Source organism: Cebus imitator, unplaced genomic scaffold (genome assembly GCF_001604975.1).
Source record: "Cebus imitator isolate Cc_AM_T3 unplaced genomic scaffold, Cebus_imitator-1.0 Scaffold165, whole genome shotgun sequence".
NCBI lineage: Eukaryota > Metazoa > Chordata > Mammalia > Primates > Cebidae > Cebus > Cebus imitator.
In genome coordinates this window covers 3565647-3586374 of record NW_016107480.1, presented here as the reverse complement: position 1 = coordinate 3586374, position 20728 = coordinate 3565647, and the positions used below count along the sequence as shown (strand labels likewise).

Below are 20728 nucleotides of genomic sequence, written 5' to 3'. Positions count from 1 at the left end.
AAAAAAAAAAAAAAACTAAAAACTCATACCTAATTAATAAATCACTTGTTTTCAAACACTTAACTCATATTTTTTGCCAAGACTTTAGCACTTTCAAAATATTTAACTCGAATTATCCTCATTTCCTTCCTTTTCCAATTTTCACCACTCCCTTCATTAATTACAAATGTCCCTTAAATACAGGATATTTGAGCTGAATAAATTTAGCATATTTGTAATGAGTTATCCTAATATTGACTAATTTGGGATTGATAAAATTCAGGTTTGGGGCCAGGCATGGTGGCTCACGCCGGTAATCCCAACACCTTGGGAGGTCCAGGCAGGTGGATCACGAGGTCAGGAGTTCAAGACCAGCCTGGCCGAGATGGTGAAACCCCATCTCTACTAAAAATACGAAAATTAGTCAGGCATGGTGGCAGGTGCCTGTAGTCTCAGCTACTTGGGAGGCTGAGGCAGGAGAATCGCTTGAACCCGGGAGGCGGAGGTTACAGTGAACCGAGATCTTGCCACTGCACTCCAGCCTGGGCAACAGAGCAAGGCTCCATCTCAACAAATAAAAATAAAAATTAAATTAAAAAATAAAACAAAATAAAATTTAAAATATTATTTCAAAAAGTCATCTTAAATTCTCTCAAGGACAGCAGAAGCAAGCTTTGGGCATGCCGATGTAAAACTGGTTTCCCTTGCAATAAGTGGGCTCTGCAAGAAAAGCACATTCATTCCAGTTCTGTGGTCCCCCCATCTTTTATGACATATCGTCTTTTGGCTATACTTGAATTTCAACTCATAAAAGCAAAACATCCATAGTATTCAAAAGTGTTAACTCCGCAGCGCTGGGCACATTGTATGCACTAAATATTGACAGATGAACTGACTGTTTTCATTTTCATAGCCAATGAGCTTCTCAGTAAAATAAACACCCATTGCTCCAACACAGAACTGCGGCAAATAAGGAACTATACCTGTATTTTAAATAAATGAGAACAAAAAGTTATTGGCCAAGCTTTCTGGTAAACTATTTGGCTTTTTAATTAGAACCATTATTAGACAGAGTCAACCCTAGCAGCAAAACCGTATTCTCTAGACACTAAAAACTTACTGTGGGAGACGGGTCCGGCAAGCTGTGGAAACCTTTTTGCTTCCAGTTCACTTCCAGCAACTTCATGTGTATGTGCTTCCCCTCGATGAAGGCTACGTAGTCCTTGAAATTGTTACAAGGACCAGCTATGACACTCATGAAATTGAGAAGGTAACTCAAGTATTCCAAAAAAGAGGGTTTCACTCTGTGAAAATACATAAATTTAAAAGGCTTCAGTCTTTGCTTTTTCTTCAGAATCTGTAAATAACCAAACACAAATGCTGCCTCTGTAGATTGCGATACATGACATGATCTTTCTTGTTTTGTTTCTGTAAAGTCAGCCTAGCAGAAATCTTGGAAAGGCAAGGTTGAGGAAGCAGGTGGCTCACTGCAGGGGCAGGGCTCCATGCCGCCCTCTGCTGGCCACACACGGCTGTAGCCACTCAGTGCAAGGGCAACTCCGGCTGGGAAATGTCCTTTTCTCATCAACCTTCCCTGTCTTCAGGACAAAAGGAAGGTGACAAACATAAAGCAGGGTGGAACCTGACCTAATGTTAGCTGATCAAGATGCTTCCAAATAGGAAAAGCCCTTCCCGATTGCCAACATAAATACAAAACAAATGATGGATGGAACCAGTTTCCGCTGGAAGAGGCCTCACAGAAGTACCTCAGTAGCAGCCTGTTGTCCGCTTTGGCAACCAGACCTGAGTTCCTGAGCAACAACCCAGGGTAGTGGCAGAAAAAAAGTCTGTAGAGAACAGTTCTGTGTAGTGCTTTTATGGCATTTTGGAAGGTCTGTTCTAGCAAAATAGAATCAAGGCTCCCTGAAATGCCACTCCTAGAGCTGGGTTAGGGTTAGGGTTAGGGTAAGGCTCAGACTGGTACTGGTCTGTGTCCTGTTAGGCACTGGGCCACACAGCAGGAGGTGAGCAAACGAAGCTTCATCTGTATTTACAGCCACTCCTCATCACTCACATTACCACCTGAGCTCCACCTCCTGGCCGGTCAGCAGTGGCCCTGGATTCCCAGAGGAGCGCAAAGCCTACTGTGAACCGCACACGAGAGGGATCTAGGTTGTGCACTCCTCATGAGAATCCTGAAGATCTGTCACTGTCTCCCATCGACCCCATAGGGGACCATCTAGTTGCAGGAAAACAAGCTCAGAGCTCCCACCCTTTCTACATTATAGTCAGTTGTATAATTATTTTATTCCATATTATGATGTAATAATAACATAAAGTGCACAATAAATGTAAGGCACTCCTGAAACCATCCCCCCCACCACCCACAATCCTGAAGCAGTGGAAAATTTGTCTTCCACTAAATTGGTCCCAAACAGGTTGGGGACTACTGCCCTAGCTCATTTGTACCTCCTTTGTGCCTAGCAAAGAGCTGATGCATTAGAATCTTTCAATAGTGCTCCACTGCTTTCAAGTCCTAATTCCTTAATGCAGGATGGAAGAACTCAGTCTCCTCTACCACCTGGGACCATCCTCACTTATGCCAGTTGTCCCTGCTTCTGTCCAGCAGGAACACCACCACCCACCACAGCTGCACCGATGTGCTACTCCACATGCCATCTTTACTCTCAGATCAAAGTTATTCCCCTCCCACTTCCTCTTCTCCACTCCCGCTTCCTGCTGGACATCAACACTGGCAAAGCCACCTGCAGCCCTCGTCCTATACTTAACTCAGCTATACTCACTCTCCTGCCCTATTTCCTGTCTCTTTTCACAATGGCATTTAATCACACTGACATTGACCATTCACTATTCCTTAGGACGCCCAAGACATATGCCCAATAAAAATACTTCTGGAGTAATCCTAACAACCCCAGGGAAGAAGAACCTTGCAGAGGTACAGTTCTATTCACTCTGTTATCTAACAATTTACTTGTGAGAATCTATCTTACATTCCTACCCTAACACATTTAAAAATGACATAGTACAAGGTTATTCATCACTTAATTATTTGTAAAAGCCAAAGACTGGTAAACAATGCAAATGTTCATCAACGGTAGATTCATAAAAAAAAATATTGTATCCATATAACAGAATTAATGTGCAGATATTGTTTACATGAGGAAAATTTCTAGATGCTGATATGCAAAGGGCTTATTAATACATTGTTAAACTTCACTTACTTGATAGCAAGTTGATGTTGTTCAGCAGAAAGGTCTTCAGCTCTTCGACCTAATCCTATGAAAAAGAAAATAATTTAGAAATAAAGTGTTTGAAGTGAATTAGATAACAAATCCTAAAAGGGTCTCATCAAAGTCATTTGAACTAGGTAATCTTTGTATGCTTCATAAATCATAAAGAATTCCTCTTTTTAGTTTTTTAAAAATGCCCTGGACCAAAAGAGCTACCCATAAGTACATGTGTGAGAAGCAAAGTCCCTGTAGGTTCACATGGAGGGAAGGATTCAAAGGTTCCTCCTATTTAATCTGCACAATATGACATGGACCCCAGGGAGCCCTCCCCATCTGCTACAGCTGGGAGTTCCTTGCCACTTTGTGTATCTCTTCCCTGATACATCAGAGAAATCATCCTGCCTTTCACAGGCTGCCGCGGCTTAAACACTTCCCTGGCTGTACTTGGTGCAGACACCTAGTACAAGCTGAGAGCCTGGTTGTGGGACATAATGGAAAAAGAAACAGGAGATGCTCTTCTTTTAAAAAAAATGGGGGAAATGTAAATGGAATCTAGAGTGTGGGGAAACTGTAAAGGAATTATCAGAGTTTTCTTCTTTTTATCATTCATCTGTAGCATAAAAACTCCCAACCAAATCACATCCGTGCTTTCTGTGAAATTTACACATTAACTAAGATTCAAAGAAACTGAAGTAATATCTTAATAGCAATATGTCAACTCTAAAAGTATATATTCAGCTGAGGCTGAGTACAGTCACCAACCATGAAGGCAATTCAAAACCATGCCTAAGAGGAGGCAGAGTATTTCTGGAATTTACTTGTTCCTCCCACACACTAGAAAAAAAAGAAAAAGGCAAGTAAACATTTTGCTGCATTTAAGGCATGTTCCAGAAAATATGGTAAACTGAGAATGCTTTAAAAAGTAAATTTAGGCAACAAGGCTGCTTACAAAGAAAAAAGAAGCCAAGTTTTTAAAAAACTTATTTTTATAAGATCTCACCAAATAGTAATCTCTGGCAATCCTAGAAATTAAACTGATTTTAGCTATTGACTTTGGTTGGTAATGTCCATAACTACTGCCAAGGGGACTTTCCGGTTATAAACAGAGTGACCAACTCACCCTGGTTTACTGAGAACCTGATTCTGGCACTGAAAGTCACATCTTGTGAAACCTCTCAGTACTGGGCAAACCAGGTCAGTTGGTACCCTAGAAAGACTCCATCCTTGGTATAAAACTACCCGGTTCTCTCTAGAATGACTACATCACCAAGTATGAACTAGGGATATACTGGGTCAAATGAAATTAAATCAGTTCACAAGCTTTAAGGGAAAACAAGAAAACTAGCTGTCAGAGATAAATTTCAACCTGTCAACATATAAAGAAATGTCAACCGTCAAAAAGTGCTTGTTGGAGCAGTAAAAATCCTCAGAATATACTTTTACTAATTGCACCTGGCATCTCTAAAGCCCAGATTGAAATCTTCCGCCCAGTTGAAATAATCTTCCTCCCTTCCTTGGAACCCAGTTTGAACAATGTAAATCACACTTTCTGGCCATTTTCAGTTAGTGCCTGAGTGAAGAAAATGTTCAGTTTTATACAAACAGAAGATTCTTCCCTTTCCCAGCTTTTTATAGGGAATTATCATTAGATAGTTTTCCAAGCCAAGAAAAAACAAAACAAACAAACAAACAAAAAAAACCTAGCATTTAAAAATGATTAACCAGCCAATACTATTTAATCTTTCATTACCTTGTGAGCTTCTCAGAGATCAAACCAAAGCAAATAGGATGGCATTTCTTTTTAAAAGAATTTAAAACAAAGGGCATAGAGTGTCACAAATTAACTTAAATTTAAAACTTTGCAAAGATAAACAAAAAACACAGAGTTCTCCGTACAAATATGTCCGAAAATTTAGACTGCTGATTCCACAGGAAAATGGTGAATAATGGCTGGAAAAAGTGAAAGGCTATGATTGACGAGGCTCGGAAATTTTGAACAAGATAAAGCAAGATCCTAGCATCTGTCTAAACTTTGGACTGTGCACACAGAATAAACAGAAGAGCTGTGCATGTCAGGCTCATTCTGAGAACCAAAAGAAAGGCTGCTATTCTCACCATCATGAACTTGGAATGCCAAGGTTGTGATCTTCTGGGTGACAATCATCAGAGGCCTGGAAGGAAGACAGAAAATAATCAAGATTGGCAAGAAGGCTGTTGATGTGGTCTGGCTGTGCCGCCACCCAAATCTCATCTTGAATTGTAATGCCCATAATCCCCATATGTCGTGGGAAGGACCCAGTGGGAGGTCACTGAATCACAAAGGCAGCTACCTCCATGCTGTTCCTGTGATAGTGAGTGAGTTCTCACAAGATCTGATGATTTTATAAGGGGCTCCCCCCTCCCCCTTCACTTCACACTTCTCCTTCCTGCTGCCATGTGAAGAAAGCATGTTTGCTTCCCCTTCCACCATGACTGTAAGTTTCCCGAGTCCTCCCCAGCCATGAGGCACTGTGAGTCAATTAAACCTCTTTCCTTTATGAATTACCCAGTCTTGGTATATCTTTACGAGCAGTGTGAAAACAGACTAATACAGCCATTGGAAAGAAATTTTTGTTCTGTTTTTCTGCATGGTGCTTTTTTCATCTCGAAGTTTATTAAATAAAATACAAAAATAATGAATTCTAAAGAAACCACTTTTATTTCCCTTTGAAATCACTTTACACAGGTAGGTATAACAACACTGAATAACAAGCTCCCATTAGACACTCTTATGCTGTTACATGGTGTAGTCTCTGGACCAGCACCACCAGCATGTGCAGCAGCTGGTTAGAAAGGCAGACTCCATTCCAGACCTAGAAAATGAGAATCTGTGTTTTTTTCACTCTGTTGCCCAGGTTGAAGGGCAGTGGCACAAACATGGCCCACTGTAGCCTCAACCTCCTGGGTTTAAGCGATCCTTCAACCTCAGCCTCTCAAGTAGTTGGGACTACAGGTATGTAGCACCACATCCAGCTCATTTTTGTACTTTTTGCAGAGACTGGGTCTTACTGTGTTGCCCAGGCTGGTCTCAAACACCAGCTCAAGTGATCCTCCCACACAAGCCTGCCAAAGTGCTGGGATTACAGGCATGTGCAACCACACCCACCTAAGAACCTGCATTTTAACAAGCTTGGCAGGAAATTCACTCTTTAAAATGTGAGAAGAGCTGGTTTGGGAGATACCTAATCCAGTGCCCTGATGCTAGCTGGATAGACAGATATACGGGCTCCTTCATCTAAAAATGCTCTACTATGCTTTTTCCTGTAAAAGGCAATCCTTCCATGCAGATGAAGTAGAAGATACATTTGTAAAATGCAGCTGCCTGTAAATAAACCATTTATTAACCAATAATAATGTGAACTTTAATCTGGAAAAAGCCATCAAATAAAAATTTGCCTGAAAAGCGGCACCTGTGTCAACAAGACTGCCAAGATATCTTAATGAGGGGAAGAAAAGTCTTTTTAACAAATGGTATCGGGACAATGAGATGTACGCATGAAAGAATACAACCTCAATCTAAGAGCTAAAACAAGAGAACCCTTAGAAGAAAACACAGGTATAAATTTTTGTGACCTCTGGTTAGGCACTGGTTTCCAAATGCACAAGCAATAAAAGAAAAAAAATTAAATAAATATCATTAGAATTTAAAGGACGTACGCCACCTAAGAAAGTGAAAAAGATGATTCACAGAATGCAAAAAAATATTTGCAAACCATGTATCTGATAAGGGACTTTACTGGACTATACGCAAATTCATACAACTCAATAATACAAACCACGTTTAGGCCACATCTGATGTCAACAGCACTCATCGGCTGCTCTGTGAATCTGCTTTCTTGTCTCATTCCTCTCATCCTAATTCCCATTTTCCGTCTCTTGAAAATAATGAGGTTACATTTTAAACTATAAATATATGCAAATAAGATAAACTATTTTAAAGAAAGTGCCAACAAATACCCACTATTTACCAAATTTAGATCTTAATCTTACCATTACCTACATTTATATCTTATTTGCAATATCTGTATATCTTAAAGCCCAGTAGCCAGTGTACAATGTTTGAAACAAGGTTGCTAATGCTGTACATGAGACTGAGAGAGGGGAAGAGAACTTGGCTGTGGAAGAAAAAAAGGAAGGGCATCTGCTCTCCCAGATCTGGTGAAGCAAGTGTAGGAAGATGTACTCACAGATGACACCCATTTACACCATGCTCTTTTATATGGAAAACAAAATTGCTCTCGCAGAAGCATGAGGTTTCAGTCCTACCAATCAGGGCGACATTAAAGGTTCTTCTAAGACCAGATTGTGGCTCACCCTCCTGACAACAAGACCTCTGACCCATAACACCTAACAGATGACCAGGGCTGGTTTTCTTGAAAGAGATTCACCCTAAGCCTCACATTCAAGGTAGTCTGCAAACACAGCTTTCAAAGCACAAGAATTTTCTTTCCAGAGCCCTCACACTGAGACCATGCCTCCATCGGGCTACTCCCAGACAAGGAGGGAGTACAACAGGGAGACTTAGGCAGGCCTCTCCCTACAAACTGTGATCCTCCTCTGTCTAAGAATTTTAGCTCACTCAAGGACTCTTCTACTGAATCTGCCAAAAGTCTCTTAGAACGGCACTTCAATCTAAGACCTCTCTTCCTTCCTTCCCTTTTTCCTTCTTAGGTGTCAAACCTGCATTTCAATCTGTTTAGCTACTTCCCACTCCAATTTCCCTAACAAGCATTTCACCAAACAAATCTCTTACATGCCTGTTTCCATCTCAGCATCTGCTTTTCAGAGAACCCAGACTAATGCAATACATAATACTGAACAGCTAGAGCAAAGTCAATAAATACTAATTATTCCATATAAAATCTGTACCATTGGGTCTATGTAAAAGCCATAATGTCATCCCTCAGAAAAGATGCACTTTTTTAGGGAAAAAAAAAAATTAGAAGCTATGGGTCAAATTGTTGTCACACATCATCTAGACCATACTTTCGACAATATATGCTTCTGTTTTAAATATCTAAAGAAGTTAATTTAAATATTTAAATTTAAATAAAAAGAAACAAAATATGACAGTGAGTTTATAAAACACGATGAATTAGTAACTTGTAAAAATGGTGATCTAAAGGCAGCTCGAAGGCAAAGGAGTTCAGAATCTTCCTACATACTTACTTTTGTACAGTGCAAGGAATAGCACCATACTGTCTTTCTCAAAGCAAGTTCTCTTTGCACACATTTTGAGAATTTATCTGAACGTATGGACAGATCGGATATGAAAATTTACTTTGCCCAAGTTACTAAGACTCAAGAATCAAATCCTTAGAGTTGCTGACTTAAGATTAAACTTAAGTATCATCCATGTCATACTTTAATCAAATCATAAAACAATCCAGAATGCATTTATTGGTTTACATTGGAATTCATGTCCTTTTTTTTCTGCAAAAAATACAAAACTCAGTACACAGGAGAGCATACTATAAGCACAGGAAGGACAAAAAAGGGAGGAGATCTATACACAGCTCCTTGACGCAGCTCAACAATTTTGTTAGGATTATGACGCCACTGACGTTCAGCTTCACTCAGATTTTTGCCTCTCCAACCTTGGACTTAAACACAGTTGTCAATTGTGGGATCTAAGGAAACCATCTGACTAACCTGGAGTTAGACAGAATCCTGCATGGATGAAGTAAAGCTATTCTCCTTTTGTCCTATAATTTTTTTTTCATGACTAAAAACAGCCAAAGACCTGAGGTTGGGAGTTCAAGACCAACCTGACCAACACGGAGAAATCCCATCTCTACTAAAAATACAAAATTAGCTGGGCATGGTGGTGCATGCCTGTAATCCCAGCTACTCAGGAGGCTGAGGCAGGAGAATTGCTTCAACCTGGGAGGTGGAGGTTGTGGAGAACTGAGATCACACCATTGCACTCCACCTTGGGCAACAAGAGCGAAACTCTGTCTCAAAAGAAAAAAAGCCAAAGCCAATTTTATGTTTCTTCTTGAAACTAAGATCATTAGTTGAGACTAGACAATGAAATAGAATAGGATAAATAAAGAGAAAAGTAGCTGAAAATATGCTCAAAGTGAAAAGAAGATAGAACAATGCCAGCACTCCCATCACTGCCTTCTGATACAGACTCTAGGCAATTCACCAGATGTGGTACCCATTCATTCAGTCCCAACATCAACTCCTAACCAAAAATAACCTGTCTTTAAAACATTAAACAAAATCTTAGATGTGAGCAATATTTCAATAAAACCTGCCTATTTTACCTTAATCTTTGGATCTAAAGTGGTAAAGTTCTGATGTCCCAGAAAAGCCAGGAAGGGATGATGAGATATCACAGCCATCAGTTATTGGTGTTGGAAGAGGCAACCAATCACACATCTGGCTGGCCAGCATGAAGATGAACTGATGTTCAAGCCTCTTATTCTCCCCAAGGGTAATTTTACAACCAAAAGGCTCTACTTTATATCTTTATTACTTCCTTTGCTTATAATAAAAATCTACTTGTGGTACTTGGATAGTAGGAAAGCAGGAAGTCAGGAAAGCAAGAAGTTTGGCAGGGTAAGAGAATACAAGTTCAACAGACTTCCAACTCAACAGCAACCTAGACCAATACTGCTATATTGCACAACTTCAGTGGGTGCCAAGATACAATGGAACTTGTACAACCTACAGCTCAGACTGGGGAGCAACAGACAGAGAAAGCTCAAGCAGTATCTCCTCACCCCCCTGTTGCTTCTGCCTCTCCTGCACCCTCTCCACACTCCCTGAATTACTGCAGAGGAGGAGGATGACATTACAGCTTCAGTGGAGTGCTCCCAATTCCTATCAGTTATGCCAGCACACGGCGAGAAAATAAGTGACTCAGAAGTGGCAGCAACAGAAGTACATAGTCCTACCAGGCTTCCTAGGAATGCAACTAAAGGCAGAGATCATGAGCCTCTTGACTCATTTCAGAGTTCATTGGTATCTATTCAGAACCATCGAGGGGTCAATGAGAGTAAAAAGGCTTTTACTCTTTTCATTTCTTCAGAAATTTAACTTCTATATTTTGGCACTCAACGACAGAATGACCAATTCTCTAGCTGAACAAGAACCCATAGAATATATTTGGTATAATTTATGTCTGCAGAATTAAATACCAAGTGACTGTCCTAGTTATTGAAAAGCTGGCAGCAGCGTGAAAGAGAAACATGAAATAAATCTTGAAATTTCTTAGCAAATATCTTCTTTTTTTCCTATTATAGAACCCAATTATTGAACATACTGGGCTGGTCACATGGAGTGACCAGAATGTCATAAATCAACAGAGGAAAACACTGTCCATGGAACAGCAGGACAAATGATCACCATCACTAGCAAGAGGTACAGGCAAATAGTATTTCTACTACAACCCACTAAGGAACAGGGAACACGAATGGCAATTCTTCCAATTCTGTTAGCTTCAGTGCACCACCATCTTTTAACATACATGCAAACATATTTAAATAAAATTCCCGGACTTTCCCTAACTATCAGGGTAATATAAAAAAGTAGAATGAATATTAAAATCACCAATACTGTTTTTGCATTTTCGGTATTTCCTTTCACCCTTGTTCTATACATGTCCACATTAAAAAGAAAAATGCAATATTGGGACATGTCCTTGTCTTGCGGTTTTCACAGTTCTTAAAAACATCATTTTCAATGGAGACATACTGCCACCATAATTTAATCATTCCTCTTTTAGACCATTTAGGATGCGTCTGCTTTATCATTATCGACAACAGCCGAACATCTTTAGGAATAAATTTGATTTCCTTATGGTAATTTAACTCCTTGGAATTTATCCTATCATGGGATGTGAACTTAAAAAACAAAAACTCCTGCTTGAAATTGATGGTGAAACTGCCTTCCAGAAGAGTTAAGCCAATTTATACTCCCACTAGCAGTGCATAAGAGTTCTCATGTCACAGTGTTTGCAACAACACGTGGGCAAATCAACCCGCCATCGTGATGGGAGAGCAATTATCTGCCTGAATCTGGCCGACCACTGCAAAAGGAAATCAGAGTTCTTGCTGGGGCCCTCCAAAGAAAACTCGATTTGCACCGTTCTGTGAGCAAAAAGGAAGAATCAGTTTGCTATCACAAACCTAAAAGGAACCAAGTACCAGCTGTATTACAAGCAATCATTGAGCTTCCCCCAGGAGAACAGGAAATATTCTAGTGCTTTTAACAGCCCACATTCACAGAGAAAACATAAAGGACATTTGCCACTGCATGTATTAGCAGAACCAATACAAGTGTATCTTGTTTCCCTCACCATTAATGGCAGTCCAGTCCATGAAAACTTGATTACTCTTAGAATGATAAATACAATTTCAAGTCCCAGAAAAATCTAAAGTTTATGTGTTCTCCAGAATTAAACACACACACTAACAAAAGTTAGTGTTTGACAAAAGCACTAACCTCATCCGATCCTATTCAATTCCTCTGCGCTCTTATTCTGGAGGTATGATAAAGTATGCTAAACATTTGCATGCATGCTCAAAAGAGAATGGCTATACATCAGGGCTGCTTTAAAACACCAGGTTCAACTTTAAAATACTATTTTATCTCTTGACAAAATCCTAAACAAGATATTTCAACTGCAATATAGGGTTGAATCAATTCCATTCTGAAGAACAGAATGGTTTGCTTGCATGCCTGTAATGAGGCAAAACACTGGTTGGTAAAGAACCTCTCTAAGTGACAATTTGCAATTTAAAACATTTTGTCAATTCCAGGTTGGTATGTACTCTTCCATGGATGTTAACTGACATTACCCAGGAAGAGGGGTTTATGATAGCAAGGCAGTGTGCCTTTATGGTAGTAGGGAAAAATAACGCTTCTTAATAATGATAAAAAGAAGAAAAGACAACATAGCCTTTGAGAACTAGATAGTAGGGCCACTCGGTAGTTAGAGAACTGAACCACATGCAATTTTCAGGCAGCAGGTTTTTTTTCTGTATTCTTTCCCTAACAACAGTGTCCTTTCTAGTTCAAACATTCTGTAGTTTCATGGGTAGCATCACAGATTTCTTAATACGAGGAGATCCAAAAAATGCCAGAGAATAAACACCACTTGAGGACATTTATCAAGACTATTCGGCTGAAAGTGAGGTTGACAGGAACTGATTTCCACACCCCCTGCTGTCAAACCCCCAAATCCACGACGTTCAGAAGCACGTGTCTGTTTTCCACAAATACCCTTTATTTTTTTCTCTTTGGTAACTTTTCAGAATTCTGATCACACTGAAAACGATGTAGAAATGATTCAAGAGTTTATGGTTTCAGTAAAACAAATGGAGATGTGACAGGAACAGCCAGAGGTGCAGACAGCAGAGGCCTCCTTATCCCAGAGGATCAGGATCAGGGGACACTGTTAATCCATCAAAAGGTGGGGAATCATAAAACAGTGCTCAGGAGCTTCCTGGGGCTGCCGTGAGAAATCACAAGCTGGGTGGTTTACAACAACAGAAATGTTTTCTCTCACCGTTCTTGAGGTTAAAAGCCCAAAATCAAGACGTCCGCAGGACTGGTTCCTTCCGGAGACACTGAGGGAGAATCTGTTCCATGCTCCTTCCTCACTTCCAGCGACAGCAACCCTGGAGCTTCTGGGCTTCTGCTGCATCACTCCAATGTCTGCCTCCGTCTTCTCTCTTCCATGTCTGTGAGTCTGTCCCCCATGGCTTTCTTACCGGGACACAGTCATCCGGATCTACAGCCCACTCGAATCCAGTGTGACCTCATCTGTTTTTTGTTGTTGTTTGTTTTTTTTGAGACAAGGTCTCACCCTGTTGCCCAGGCTGGAGTACAGTGGCATGGACTCGGCTCACTGCAACCTCCACCTCCTGGGGTCAAGGGATTCTCCTGCCTCCGCCTCCCACGTAGCGGTGGGACTACAGGTGTGTGCCGCCATGCCCTGCTAATTTTGGTATTTTTTGTAGAGATGGGGTTTCACCATGCTGGCCAGGCTGGTTTCAATCTCCTGGCCTCAAGTGATCTACCCACCTCGGCCTCCCAAAGCACTGGGATTACAAGTGTCGGCCATGATGCCCCACCCAATGTGACCTCATCTTATCTTAACTAATGGCATCTGCAAAGACTATTTCCAAATAAGGACACATTCTTTTGGAGGACACTATTAAACCTAGTATGCAGTGATACACTCACATTTTAAATTTTTTTTTTTTGAGACAGGGTCTTGCTCTGCTGCCCAGGTAGAGTACGATGGCATTACCACAGCTCACTGCAGCCCTGACCTCCTGGGCTCAAGCGATCCTTCCACCTCAGCCTCCTGAATAGCTGGGATGACAGGCACACACCACCAAGCCCAGCTGAGTTTTTAATTTTTTTTGAAGAGATGGGGTCTCACTATGTTACCCAGGCTGGTCTCAAACTCCTGGACTCAAGTGATCCTCCCACCTCAGCCTCGCAGAGTGCTAGGATTACAAGCATGAGCTACCATGCCCAGCCTTAACTTTCTATACAAACTTAAAACATGTAGCTACACATTCATTCTGCAGTCTTCACTCACTTTGGTTCCCTATTGCTGTGCCTAGTATACATGGGGTTCTCCAATCACTGCCCGCTGAATAATGAACTAATGAGCCTTTGTCACAGGACCAAAGCCTTTCCTAGGAGTACAGATCTGCTGAAGGACGGCATCTCTCTAATAGACACCCCAGCCACTATCTCCAGGGTCATTCTCTCTAGCACAGACCGAGAGGGTCAAAGAACGTAAAGATGCCTGCAAAATGTTTATACTTCCTTCCCCCAACCCCCAATCCTTTCGGCATTCTCACCCACATTTAATTCAATGGCAATTACTTGTAATAAACTAAACTTGCCTTGGTGGCTTTCCAAGGGATCCAAACTAGATTTAGCGAAATCATCATCTCTCCTTTCACATGCAGATATAATCCACTGACACAGAAAGGGTGATGGTTAATTTTGTGTGTCAACCTGACTGGGCTCAGGATTGCTCGGACAGCTGGTAGAACGGCATTTCTCGGTGTGTCTGTGAGTGTTTCCAAAAGAGATCAGCATTTGAATCCGTGGACTGAGTAGGGAAGATCCACCCTCGCCAGTGTGGAAGACCATCATCCAGTCCTTAGAGGGCCAGAACAGAAAGGCGAAGGAAGGACTCATTCTCTTTCTCCTTGAGCTGAGACATCTTCTCCTGCCCTTAGATATCGGAGTTCCTGGTTCTCAGGCCTTTGGACTCTGGGACTTAGACCCTTAGTTCTCAGGCCATCGGCCTCAGACTGAATCACACCACCAGCTTTTCTGGATCTCTAGTTCACAGGTGGCACATGGTGGGAATTCTTGGCCTCCATAATCACATGAGCCAATTCCCACAATAAATCCCCTCACAGAAATACCCTATTCGTTCTGTTTCTCTAAAGAATCCTGATACTGACATGTAAATACAACTGGAATAAACAAGCATGGGAAAAAACACAAATAACACCTGCTAAGCATATGCCACAACGGATGAGGAAGGAATCTGTGACCGCCAGCTACAAACACTCCCTGCACCAGGGACAAGGTATGACTGACAGGCAACGGTAGCACCAGCCCTTGAGAGCCAGGCAAGAGACCTCCTGCTACATGAGGTCGGAATGCATGGCTCTGGGGTGCAGGCGGTGGGGAGAGGGAGGGGAAGGCAACCAGGGAAGCTTTTTAAGGCAAGTGATCTTTGAGCTGAGTTTTAGAAAATGAAGTAAGAGATTTCCAGTTGAAAAAGACGGGAAATGGCTTTCTGATAAGGGGAATGGGCAAGGCACAAGCACGGAGGTGGGAACTAACCCACCGTGTGTGTGCAGACCACAGACTTTTCTGCACTGGACAATAGGAGCAGACGGCAGGAGATGAAGGCCTGGCGGGTCCAGAGCGTTGTCAGCTTTGTATTTTAGAACCTTATTCTCATCTTTTCTAATTTTTCTTTTGTTTGTTTGTTCGATATGGGGTTTTGCTCTGTCACCCAGGCCAGAGTACAGTGGCACAATCATAGCTCACTGTAGCCTCAATCTCTTGGGCTCAAGAGATTCTCCCACCTCTCCTTCCTGAGTAGCTGGGACTACAGGCATGCACCACCACACCCAGTTCATTTTTTAAATATATTTTTAGCAGAGATGGGGTCTCATTATGTTGCCCAGGCTGGTCTCAAACTCCTGAGCTCAAAGCAGTCTCCTCCTCCTCTTGCCAACTCAGCATCTCAAAGTGCTGAGGTTACAGGTGTGAGCCACTGTGCCCGGCCTGCAGCCTCATTCTGATGAGTGTGCAGAGCACGGACTGCAGATGGGGCAGGGCAGGAGGAAGGACAGCCAGTCAGGAAGGCATTACAGGCTTGGGGGGTCCAGGGTGGCGGCAGTGGGCATGAAGGGCAGTGTGCAGATTCTAGCGACAGCCAGGTTGGCGCACGGAGAGGACCTGGTGGCACAGGATGCAGGTGGTAAAGGAGAGAAAGGCTCTCTGGTACCTCCACGGGCACCCATCTTGCGTTTCAGTGCTCCTCCAAAGCCTCCCCCTCTGCCTGGAATATCCTTCCTCCTGCCTACAATGCACAGTGTCTCTTGAGCCTGGCATCGTACCTAACATATTAGGCACTCAAACGTTGTTGCGGAAATGAATGAAGAGATGCTTCCTGCCTTAAAAAGAGAAGATAGTAATGATGTCGTTTTGGCCAGTCAACGACTTTTGTTTAATATCCCAACCAATATGGCTGAAGGGAGTGTTTAATAATAAGTATGAGTTTCCTGGAAACATTGAAAAAAAGAATAGTCAATACTAGAGTATTTAATGCATTCATTTCCTGACCACCTATTAAGTGACAGAACTCTTCTGGGGTGAAACCAAAAAAGTGGTTTTTGTTGATTGAATGCTATGGAGAGTTGTGATCCCCATTTAGAGATTCCTTTTAATGCTATACCTGCCTGTTTATTTTGTTAACATTGCTGTTCCCATGTTTTTCATATTTTACTAGCAATGCATGTTGGGTTTTGGGGGGGAGTTTTTCTGAGACAGGGTCTTGCTCTACAGCCCAGGCTAGAGTGCTGTGGCAGGATCTCGGCTCACTGCAACCGCCATAGCCCAGATTAAAGTGATTCGCATGCCTCTGCCTCCCAAGCAGCTGAGAATTCAGGTGCCTGCCATGGCACCCAGCTAACTTTTGTGTTTTTAGTAGAGATGGGGTTTCAGCATGTTGGTCAGGGTGATCTCGAACTCCTGACTTCAAGTGATCCACCCACCTCAGCTTCCCAAAGTGCTGGAATTACAGAAGCCACCATGCCTGGCCTGCATATTGTTAAACAACAAAGTTTGTGAATTTGTACAAAGTGTGCTCCACAATGTGAGGGAGAGGACACACCACTGGAAGAAAAACAGGTAAAATCCCAGAGGCCTGAGAGTAAGAAGAACTTATGCATGAAACACCAGTCTCAGACCAAACCACAGTCATAAAGATTTAAATGCCACAATCCCTGTGTCCCAAAACAACACTCTTTGCCTTCCTGAGCCCTTTCAAGGGGGGACAGTTGAGCTGCATAACTTGCAAAGTTCACAGAAATGAGCCACGAGTGGTCACTCCCTCGTTTCACTGCCTGGTCACCAACAACTCATGAAGGAGGTACAGTCCCACCCGAGTGGGGAGCTCAGGTTCTCCCTGACCTCAGGCTGCCTGCAGAGAACACAACCAAACTGCTGGGAAGCGATGTGGATAACAGATCACACATCACCAGGAACAGCTCTGCCGTAGTGTTCACTCCTCCAGATTCACAAAAAGCTGTTCCTGAACTAACCTCAACAGGGCATTGAATTTTCAGTGTTCCATCCACAGTCTTTACCATGTATCCAACGGAAAAGGTGGCTCACCAGATTAAGGCCATGGTAATAGACAAAATGTTTACAAATTATCCTTCTAGTTGCTGGAGGTCAAGCAGGCCTGGGGGCCAAGGCCCGGGGAAGCCAGGAGCACTCAAACGGGTCACAGCAGCAGGTGTTTATCAGCTAGTACGAAAAAATGTCTGTATTAATAACTAGTGACAGATGAAAACACTAACACAGGAATTGAAAACCAAATACTGCATGTTCTCACTTCTAAGTGGGAGCTAAATGATGAGAGCACACGGATACATGGAAAGAACAATAGACACTGGGGCCTTTCAGAAGGTGGAGGATTGGAGGAGGGAGAGGATCAGGAAAAATACAGAGTGGGTACTAGGCTTAATACCTGGGTGACGATACAGTCTGTACAACAAACCCCCATGACACAGCTTTACCCATGTAACAAACCTGCACATGTACCCCTGAATTTGAAAAAAAATAAATAAATAAACTTTAAAAAAAGAGAGAGATGAAAACCAACCCTGAGTTAAGAACCTCAGAATAGGTGTTGGCAAACTTTTTCTGTAAAGAGGCAAATAGTAAATATTCTAGGCTTTACAAACCACGTGGTTTTTGCAACTATCCAACTCTGCCACGGCAGTGTAGAAGCAGTCATAGACAACACATGTATAAGTGCCTGGTTGTGTCCAATATAACTGCACAAAGACAGGCAGCAGGACAGACACGGTTGGCAGGCTGCAGTCTATGATCCCTGTCCTACAGCACAGCAGAGCTAACAGTCCTACCATCAATCAAGTCTCCAGCCTCAATCTCATTAACAACTGATTTAACTAAGCACCAAGGATTCTTTTGCGCATGCTTGATGTTTACAGACCCCAAGAGACCAAGTCAAAGTCAGCAGTCAAACCCTTCTCCCTAAAGTAAGATACTCACCCAGAAAAATCCGTAGTGAGAATTCCATAGTGGAAGATATATATTCGGCTGATGTGACATATTGTAAGATATCCCATTGCTACAAAAAAGGAATATCTGGAAGAAAAAACACAGATGATCAGATTATCATGCATAACAATAATAAATCCAATTAATGTTCCCCTCCTCCTCTCTTTCACCCTCCACATGCAATCGGTCACAATGTCCTATCTGGTCCAGCAACATCCCCATCTACCTTTTCACCCTCTATTCTAGCTGAGCCCTTCATCTCTTCTCACCTGGACCAACACAGTGGCTCCCAGCCTTAGCCGCATAATGGAATGGAGCTTCGCAAACCACAGATCCCTGGGATGGGCTCCCAGCTATTCCTGTTTCATTGGTACCAGCCACACCTGGCAGGCATAATGGCAGCGTGCGGTCATGGCTGGGAATCACTACCTGTAAGGTCTCACACCCAAGTCTCCTCTCCACAGCCCTCATGTTTACGTGATTATTTGTGTAAAATACAACTCATTGCCATATTATTCTCTTGGCTTCCATTCTCCTGTTTGCTTCCCACTTCTCTGGTTAATTCCTTTAAGGCTCCTTCTTCAGCTTCCCTTCCTCCACCTACCCCTCCAGTGTTAGCATTTTCAAGCTCAGCTTGGGACCCTGCCCATCCATGCCTCAGGCCTCAAATACCACTTACTCATGAGCACCCCTTGGCTTCCTTTGGAGATGAGTTCCTGACTGCCTTATAGTGTATGTTAGCCATACACACACAAGCCACACAAACACACATGTCCACATATAAGTCCTGGTCAATTAAAACATTTATCAATGTGTGATTATTAACACTGGTGATAAGCTGTGCAATCAATGTTTATGTCTCCCCAAAATTCCTATGTTTAAACCCTAACCCCCAACAGTAGGAGGTGGGACCCTGGGGAGGTGACCAGGCTATGAGGGTGGAGCCTTCATAAATGTGATTAGCTCCCCTACAAACGCACCCCCAGAGAGTGCTCGCTCTTTGTGCTATGTGAGGATACAAGAAGACAGCAGTCTGCAACCCAGAAGAGAGTCCTCACCAGAACATGCTGGAACCCTGATCCCAGGTTTCCAACCTCCAGAACTGAGAAATATTAATACATTTCTGTGGTTTATGAGCCACCCATTCTATAGAACTTTGTTATAGCAGTCCCAGCTAAGACAAACTTATTAACAATCATCTCCAAGACCAAACTGTAAGGTCCATGAAGGCAAAGATGGTCAACTGCGCTTTGTTCACCTTATCCAACTACTGTGTGTCAAATGAATAAACAACTCTGGGACTGCTACTCTTCTTAAAAGTCTCCAGTGGATCCCACTATCTAGCGAAATTGCAACCCCTGAACAGGGCATGCAAGGTGCTTCACACGCTGTGCTCTTCCTCATCTTTCTGGACTCATCTCCAGCCATGCTCCATGCCTACCTTACTCTCAAATCACACTGCATTGCTCAGAGTTCCACGATTAAACCTGTATTTTCAGGCAAGACGTCTTTCTGTGTGCTCCTTCTTCTGCCTGCAATTGCCTTCTCCATCCAATAGTCTATCTGGAACCTACCTAATTTTCAGATAAGGCTCAGCTCCAAAGTCACCTCTTCAACGTTACGTGGCTTGGTCTTACTCCATGCACTCCACCACCCCTCCTGCTTCTCCGCCAGCACAATCCATTGCTCCAATGTCTGTGTATCTCTAGCACTACACGCCAACATACGTAATTACAATATTAGAATTATTTACGTATGTGTCTGCTTCCCCAACTCACTGTGACCTTGAACGTCCCCACCCTTGACCTGACACATGGGAGGGGTTCCGTTACTGTTAGCTGAAATGAACTGAAATGAATACATTACACATTTTAAATGGTTCAGGAACCCATCAGGCACAGACATAAATTCGGAAGGTATCTTTTAAATAGGTACCATAAAACAAAGAAGATGTATATTCTGATATTAAATTATATTGAAAGCACATATTCACATTAAAATAACTCATGAAGATCAGATCAGCCTAAGGAACAGTAAAGCAGGGATAATAAAGATTGATTTGGTAGTAAGGGATCGCCAGACTTCAAGTAGTGTGAAGGGGTTCTGTCAACGCTAAAGCACTATGTAACTTTTAAGAGCTCTTCACCATTATCTGCAAACAAAGTGGTGACTATGCAGAAAAGATTTTTTTTTCTCTACTGTGGGTTCATCCCAAACCACTTCCAAACCAGGAAGATGGTCAACAAGGCAAATAACTAAGAGAAAATAAACAACTCCCTTAGGTGCAGAAGCAGAAGTGGAATGAAGTTGGGCCTCATCACCTCCAGCAACTGTTCCCTTTCTCCAGCCAGTTCATCACGCTCAAGGCAGAAACACAAAGCAGACTCAGCAGACAGATTTTTCCAGGACCAATTCCAAGGCGGCCATGCCTGCTGCGTCCCCTTTGTCCTCAACAGGAGCTACACCCATACCTCATCTGGCCCACAGGGGAAAGAAAGCAAATGCAACTCAACTGTTGTAGTAAGACCCCGCCTGCCAAGGATGGTGCCAAGCACAGGGTCCCAGTACAACAGGGCGATGCATTCGTGCCCTGGCCAAACCTAAAACGTCTAAGGAATCAAGAAGTGGTAGGGAGAACATGT

At 42.5% G+C, this 20728-nt stretch overlaps 1 protein-coding gene across 2 annotated transcripts in view; it reads right to left on the bottom strand.

Moving 5' to 3' along the window:
• MBOAT1 (membrane bound O-acyltransferase domain containing 1) overlaps positions 1-20728 on the bottom strand; it is a 106101-nt gene that overhangs the window by 27795 nt on the left and 57578 nt on the right. For both annotated transcript variants that reach the window (XM_017544090.2, XM_017544091.2), the window contains exons 4-7: positions 18078-18173; positions 5346-5401; positions 3222-3276; positions 1100-1283 (exon numbers count right to left, since the gene is read on the bottom strand). In XM_017544090.2, coding sequence (XP_017399579.1) covers positions 1100-1283; positions 3222-3276; positions 5346-5401; positions 18078-18173 — 391 coding nt within the window. The remainder of the gene's footprint in view (positions 1-1099; positions 1284-3221; positions 3277-5345; positions 5402-18077; positions 18174-20728) is intronic.